The sequence below is a fragment of the Dryobates pubescens genome, chromosome 36, assembly GCF_014839835.1.
Source record: "Dryobates pubescens isolate bDryPub1 chromosome 36, bDryPub1.pri, whole genome shotgun sequence".
NCBI classification, from domain to species: domain Eukaryota; kingdom Metazoa; phylum Chordata; class Aves; order Piciformes; family Picidae; genus Dryobates; species Dryobates pubescens.
The window spans coordinates 1,498,553-1,506,196 of record NC_071647.1 but is presented as its reverse complement, the minus strand read 5'-3'; the positions used below and the strand labels follow the sequence as shown (position 1 = coordinate 1,506,196).

Sequence of the window (7,644 nt, the reverse complement as noted above, 5' to 3'; positions counted from 1 at the left end):
GGAGCGATGCAAAAGGCCTGAAAAATGTCCTTTTTTTGGTGGTCGTTAAGCCACTGGTGGAATGAAAACTCCCCCGAAAGAAAGAAAAAGAAAGAGAGAGAGAGAGAGAGAAAGAAAGAGAAAGAAAGAGCGAATGAGAGAGAAAGAGAGAGAGAAAGGAAAGAGAAAAAGAGAGAGAGAGAGAGAGAGAGAGAGAGAAAGGGAGAAAGAGAGAGAGAAAGGGAGAAAGAGAGACAGAAAGGGAGAAAGAGAAAGAGAAAGGGAGAAAGAGAGGGAGAAAGAGAGAGAGAAAGAAAGAAAGAGAGAAAGGAAGAAAGAGAGAAAGAAAGGAAGAAAGAGAAAGAGAGAAAGAGAGAAAGAAAGAGAGAAAGAAAAGAAAGAAAAGAAAGAGAGAAAGAAAAGAAAGAGAGAAAGAGAGAAAGAAAGAAAGATCCCAACCGGGCAGTTGAAGGTTGGAATCTTTGCTTCTTCTTTTTCTTTCTTTTCAACCCGGGGAGGATTTTTTTCTCGCCCTCAAAAGGCATTAAGAGGAGGCTTGAAATTTATTCTTTTAGAGGGGGGAGGAGGAGGAAATGATATAGTTTAGAATTATGGGTTTAAAAAAAAACATAACCGAAATATAAAGGCAATTTCCACCACCCACCCCCCCCTAAAACGAGGGCTGAGCGAAGATTTTGCTCTCGGTATTAATTATTGGTATTTTATTATCTTCTTCCTTTTTTGCTGCAGAGATTTATTTATCATAATTAAATTTTCTTTTTTGCTGCAGAGATTGGTTTCTGCCGCGAAAAAAAAACCCCAGTAAACTCAAATAAAGAGGGAGGGGGGGAAAAAAATAAATCCAAAGCAGCTAAAAGCCCCCCCCCAAAATAATAATAACGATAACGAGAATAAAAATAATAATAATTAAAAACCCCAAAGCTCTAAGCTTTGATTTACTTCAGGTTTGGCGACGAGGAGCGAACTTCAGAGAGCCTGCCGGGCTTTTGATGCCAAAGAAGGGGAAGGGGGGCGAGGGGGGGGGGGGGGGGGGGATGGAGGGGGGGAGGGGGGGGGGGAGTGGAAATCGCATCAGCAAAGAGTCCGAAGCGCCAGTTCCAAAGGTTCGGGGAGGAAAGTTAAACTGGGATACGATTTCCTCTGCAGAGGAGACCAGAAAAAATTCCCCTCCGCATTCTTCCCCGCATTCCACTCTCCGGAGCTCGGGGAGCGGGGGGGTGGGGGTGGGGGGTCGGGGGGCGGGGGGGGAAGGAAGGAAAAAGATCAAATTGTCCATCTGGATCCTATTCCCAAACGCTTCTGGATCCTATTTCTTTTGGGCCGGTAAAGCTTTTCCAGGCCGGTTACCTTCAGGCGAGCGGAGTTGGGATGATTAGCCAGCAAACGACTCCCTTTCCCCCTCCTCCCTCCCCGCCACCCCCCTGCTTTTTTTCCCCCCCCTTTCCCCCCCCCACCTCCTCTTTTAATACCCCTGCAGCAGTTTGGAATCACTTCCTCTCCAAGGCTCCTCTTTTCTTTTTAGCAAACCGAATTTCCTGCTCTTTTTAAAGTTGGTTGGGTTGGGTGTTTTTTCCCCTCCCTCCCTTCCCCTCCCCTCCCCCCCCCCCCCTTTTTTTAAGCTGTTTGGGGTTGTTTGGGGTTTCCTCCCCCCCCCGCCGTCTTCTTTCCTGCCCCTGAAGCAGACAGAAAAATCTCTCGCTGCTATTTAACAGCTCGCTTCGGAGCTCCGCCTTTGGGGGGGATTGGGACCCCAAAAAGAGGGTTCCTGCCGCATGGCCTCATTATTTCTCTCCGCGTGGGATTATTATCGGTTTAATCCAATGGGTTTGTGGAAGGGGGGGGCGCGGGAAAAAAAGGGAGGAATTAGATCCTGTTCTTCCCTCGGGTTTGGGGTCGTTTTGTTTTGTTGGGGCTTGTTTTTGCGGGTGTTGGGGGGTTTGGTTTTGGCATAGAGGCGAGAGAAGGGGAGGTGGGAGTGGGGCTGGGGGGAGGCCCGAGCTGCACGGTTCATCCCAAATCCCTTTCCGGGGAATAACTCCTCGCGTTTGGCAGCGGGGAAGGGATGGGGGGGGCCGGGGGAAGATAGCCAACACCACCACCACCGCTCCCGTCCAGCCCTGGATTTCATCGCTTGGTTTAGTTTCGTCCTTTCAAACTCATCGATAAACCAATACCGGACCCCGTCACAAACGCCGATCATAAAAAAACCCCAATCAATTCCATCCCCTCTGCCTGGGGGGGGAACCCCCCCCCCCCCGCCCCTGTTGTGTGACCCCCGATCCCCCAGCCGAAGCCGCGCACACACTCACTCCTCCTCACATCCCCCCCAAACTCTCCCACACCTCCCTCATCCCACCTGGCTCTCCTCCGGGAATCCCCTTCCCCACCCGAGGACCCCCGATTTGGGCGACCCGAGGGCTCGGAGGGACCCTTCCCCCCCCATACACCCCCAGGGGCACCCCATCTCCTCCCGACACACACACACACACACACACCCGCCCCGACCCCCTCTCCCCTCGCAGCTCTCATCTGTTGCATGTAAACCTTTCCTCCGGGCCGTCCGCTGTCCTTAGAGATCCTCCAAGCTATAGCCCCGGAATTTGAGGCTGGGGGGCACGGGGATGGCGTTGCCCCCCAGGTGCCAGCTCCACAAAGGGTGAGTTTTGGAGAGAACCCAAGAGTTTTTAACCCCTAGGGAAGAGGCAGGGCACAAATCCCCATCTTCCCCCACGACCAAGGAGGGAATGCATGGGAAGTTGCCCATGAGGCTGAAGGAATTCCGAGGCGGGGTCGGCCCGGCGCTGCCGAGGCGTTTGCAGGGAGTGTTTCCCTTCCTGGAATTCCTCCTCGGAGTCTTTTGTGGCCTCCCTTTCGAGGAGCTCTGTTGCCTTTCTGCCTCAGTGCCCCTGGCAAGGCGTCTGCGCTTGGCATTCCTTTCCGAGCCACTGCCTCTCAAAGCTTTGTTTGACAAGGTGCTGGGGCTCTCTGCTCTTTTGGGACCGGGAGGGGGTTTGAGCTCAGCACCTTTCCCTGGCTCCGTCCTCCCTCCGTGCCGCAAACTTTTCCCGTCCAGGTTGAAGCCTTTGGCATAACACCACAGCTTGGATTGCCGGATCAGCCGGTCAAAGTGATCCCGACGGGGTTCCCCCGGGTCGGGAACCGATCCCAAGTTCTCCTCCCCAGGTTCGGGAGTTGGGGGGGTCGGGGCAGGCTCTCCCCCGGTTAAAGCTGCGTTTTGCTTCTCAGCCTGGTCACTGGGGCCTGAGGAGCTTCTATTGTTCGAGGCATCTTTGTGCAAATCCTTCCCTTTGGCGCAGGGCTCCGCGTCCCCAAAGCCGCCCTCCTTTTGTTGCTGAGCCCCCCCAGGGGTGCTGCTTGGGGAGGGAGGGGGGGAGGAGGAGGAGGAGAAGGAGGAGGAGGAAGGGGAGGCCTCCTGCTTTGCGTAGAGCTCCGGCAGCGGCTGAACCCCCGAGCCCAGCGCCGCGGCCGGGCTCAAAGTTTCCAAAGTTGATGCTCGCAAAGTCCTGGCCCAGAGATGCTGTGAGAGGAAGAGGAGGTTGTGGTCGGGACGAAGGGTTTTGCCTACGCACGGAGGGGGTTCGGCAGGACGCTCCTCACTGAGGGGTTCCCGGGGAGGCTGCGGTTGGAAGCGGGGCAGAGCCGCCTGCCTGTACCGGGTGCTCTGCACCGAGTCCCCGCTGCACAGCGAGCTGCTCTCCGACTCCGAGGAGCTGCCTTCCTCGCTGCTGCATGAAGTGTCCCCTCTCCTCCTCCTCCTCCTCCTCTTCCTCTTCCTCCTCCTCTGACGAGTCGCTGGAGGTGGCGGGGCTGGACCCACCGAAGTCCAGGCTGGAGTCCGAGTCGCTGGAGTAGCCGGCGGAGGTTCCCTGCCTCTTGGAACCGGGAAAAACGGAGGAGCGGCCTTTCCTGGGGACCACGGGTCCTTTTTCCACCGGGAAGAGACCCTTGGCACAGCAGGAACCCCTCCTGCGCCGGCCTGGCGGGGCGAGCACGGCCGCCTGCGCAGGATGCGCGGCCGCGGGATGCAGCAGCGCCAGGTCTCGGGGGTACCCGCTCAGGACGCCGGCGAAAAGCCCTCCCCGAGCCACCAACCCGCAGCCCTTCCGACCCCGGGGAGGCTTCTCAAAAGCGGGGAAGGCCCTGTGGAAAGGCTGCGGAAGCAGTGGGGCCGGCTCCGAGCGTGGCTTGGGGAAAGCAGGGGACAGCTCTGGGGGGCCGGGGGCCGCGCAGCAGCCGCCGGCTCTGCAGGACGGCAGGAGCGGGGGCCGGGGGCAGGGGAAGAGCTCCCCCGGGTCCGGCAGCAGCAGCTGCTCCCTCCTCTTGCTCTTCCTTTTCCTTTTCCTCCTCCGGGGGCTGAGGCTCTTACAGGAGGTGCAAAGAGCCTCCAGGTCCGCTTTGGAGATGAGGGAACATTTCACAGCCCGGGTGGGCACCGAGTTGATGGCTTTGAGGGTCCGGAGCTCTTGGAGATCGCAGCGTCGGCTTTTGATCTTTAAAATTTCCATTTTTTTGCTGATGGTGGTCCTGGGGATATCCTTAAACAGGTCGCTGAGGACCTGGGCCAGAGCAAACATCTGGGTGCCATTGATTTGTAAGTATCCCAAGTTTATCCCTTCGATTTCTTGATAGCCAGCATGGAATTCCCCCGGCCTGGCTTCCCCATTGTAATCCATGGTGGTTGGAACAATTCCGAAGGTCCCTTCGCAGGTCAGGAACATTTTGCAAGGAGCATTTACTTTGTCTCTTTCAAAAAAAAAAAAGGAAGAAAAAAGAAGGGAAAGGGGGAGGTGGGGTGGGGGCGGGGGGGGGCATTCAAAATAAGGACATATTTTGTTTCCACTCCCTGATCACACACATCCCTACCCCTCCGGAGAGGTAGGGAGGGAGGGGAGGGGGGGGGAGGAAAGAGGGAGGGAAGGATAAAAAGAAGGAGGGGGGGTTGTGGGGGGAAAGGGGGGGGAAAAAATAGAAAGAAAAAAAAAAAGAGGGGGGAAAGAAAAGAGAAAAAAAAAAGGGGGGGGAAGAAGATTTTAAAATAAAAGGGAAAAAAAGAACAGGAAAAAAAAGGAAAAAAGAAAAAAAAAAGGGAGAAAAGAAAAGAGAGGGAAAAAAAGAAGAAGAAAAAAAAGAACAGAAAAAAAAAAGGAAAAAGGAAAGAAAAAAGGGGGGGAAAAGAAAAGAAAGGGAAAAAAAGAAGATAAGGAAAAAGGGGGGGGGAAAGGAGGGAAAAAAATCCCCAAACGAACCCAAAACCAAAAAGGGAGGGGGGGGGGGGGAAAAATTAATCCAAAGCAGTCGATCTCCCTTTCCAAACGCTCCAGTCAATGGTTTTCAACATCTTCCAAGCACCCAATTCCTCCTCCTGCACCGGGGCTTCGCTCCTCGTCTTCCCCCTCCCCAAGGGAAACAAACAAACAAAAATAACCAAGAGATTTTTAAAACGGTTTAAAAACACCAAAAAAAAAAATTAAAAAGAAAAGGAAAGGGATAAAAAAAAAAAGAAAAGAAAGAAAAAAAGAAGTCAAACATCTCACATCTTTCAGGCTGCCCCCACCCCAGCCACCTCCCACCCCGCGGCAGCGCAGCTCTCCCCACCTTCCACTGCCAAAATAATCCTCTTTTTTCCCCTCTTTTCCCCCTCTCTCTTTCTTTTCTTCCCCCCCCCCCCCTTTTTTTTTCCTTCTTCTTTTTTTCCTTTTTTTTTTTTTTTTTTTTTTCCTTTTTCTTTTTTTTTTTTTTTTGCGGGGGGGTGGGGGGGAAGGTAAGGAGGGGAAGGAATCAACAAGCAAACAGGGGGTGAGAGGGTGAATTTTTTTTTTGCTGGGCAAAGCCTCTGAGATGCTTAAGCAAACAAAGCTCCTGACAAGAAGGGAGGAGGAAAAGGGGGATGGCGAAGGAGGTGGGGGGGGGGAGGGAATGGAAAAATGGTAGAGGGGTGGGGGTAGGGGGGGGGGGAGGTTGTCCGGGAGGCAGGGGCTCGGTGCGGCTCCCACCTTCCTCGGGCTCCGCACTCGCGGCCCCTCCGCCGCGGCCCGGTATATTCTAGGGAACACCCCACGGAGCGTCCCCCCCCCCCCCACCCACCAGCTGATTGGGCAACTCCAGCGCCGTGATGTCACCAAACCCCAACATTTCACACGCACACCCCCTTCCAACCTCCCCCCCGCAACCCCCCCCTCCCCCCCCCCTCCCCCCCCCCAATCCCCTCCGAAAAAAAAAAGCCCCAAACCAAACCACAAAACACCTTAGAAACCCCACGCACACACCTTTGGCTCGGACCGTACCAAACACTCCGCGCAAGAAACGCGGTTCCCCGGGGCGTGCCCGCGGCTTCACCGCCCCAAACCCCGCGCACACAATGGAGGCAGCCCCCGGGGGTGGGTTGGTTGTTTCCCCCCCCCCCCCCCTCCCCCTTTTCACCCCCTATCCTTTTCCAAATAAATCCAAATTACACCGCGGCTCTCGAGGTGATGGCAGCGCGGCTGCCTCCGCTTTGTTTCCGCGCTTTTAGCTGTGGGGGTTTGGGGATTATTTTGGTTTATTGTATTTATTTTCCGGCCCCCCCCCCCCCGCCTCCACCTAGGGGATTTGCTCCTTCCCAAATTTAGCCAGGGTGGGGTATGGGGGGTGGGGGGGGGAAGGAAGGTGAGGGAGAACGGGGTGGGGAGGGCAGAGGGGAAGGGGGAGGGGGGGAAATTCGTGCGCGTAGCTATTTAATAAAGCGTGAAAGATATTACTCAGCTGCTCCAAAAAAAAAAAGAGAGAGAGATTGACTCCGGCAGGATTCATCCTTCAGCCCGGCGCGGAATTCCTTATTAATTGCCAATTACTGTATTTATTCTCCGGGATAAGGGATCAAAGATGTGGCAAAGAAAAGCGATGCAAAGCTATGGATATCCTTGGGTTGGGTTGGGGGTTTTTTTCTTTACTCACACACGGGTGGCTTTATTCACTTGGCATCTTTTAGGTGTTTTTTTTTTTCCTCTTCCAAATTCTTTCTTTTAAGGAAAGAAGGGGGGGGGGGGGGGAAGGGGGTTAAAAAAAAAAAAAAGGAAAAAAAGAAAAAAGGGGGGAAAAAAGAAAAAAGGGAAAAAAGGGGGAAAAAAGACAAAAAAAAAGAGAAGAAAAATAGGAGAAGGAAAAAAGAAGAAAAATAGAAGAAAGAATGAAAAAAAAAAGAAGAAAAAAGAAAATAAAAGAAGAAAAAAGAAAATAAAAGAAGAAAAAAGAAGAAAAGAAAAAAGAAAAGAAGAAAGGAAAGAAGAAAAAAGAAGAAAATAAAAAGAAAAAGTAAGAAAGGAGAAAAGAAGAAAAAAAGAAGACAAGAAAAAAGAAGAAAGAAGAAAATAAGAAAAAAAGAAGATTGAAAGAAAAAAGAAGAAAGAAGAAAAGAAGTAGAAAAAAAGAAGAAAGAAGAAAAAGGAAGAAAAAAAGAAAGAAGGAAAAAGAAGAAAGAAGGAAAAAAGAAGAAAAAAGAAGAAAAGAAGAAGAAGATTTAAAAAAAGAAGAAAAAAGAAGAAAAAGAAAAGAAGGGGGAAGGGAGAAAAAAGAAAAAGGGAAAAGAACTTTTAAAAGAAACAAGGGGAAAAAGACGAAAGAAAAATGGGGGAAAGGGGTGACAAA

At 52.4% G+C, this 7,644-nt stretch overlaps 1 protein-coding gene across 1 annotated transcript; it reads right to left on the bottom strand.

The window, feature by feature from the left end:
- Nucleotides 1-2,525: 2,525 nt before the first annotated feature.
- On the bottom strand, nucleotides 2,526-4,739 carry LOC104303115 (SKI/DACH domain-containing protein 1-like). The gene is given in 2 exon segments (XM_054176734.1): nucleotides 2,526-3,772; nucleotides 3,774-4,739. Coding segments are annotated over 2 exon segments (2,169 nt in total). The 3' UTR covers nucleotides 2,526-2,569.
- Nucleotides 4,740-7,644: the final 2,905 nt, after the last annotated feature.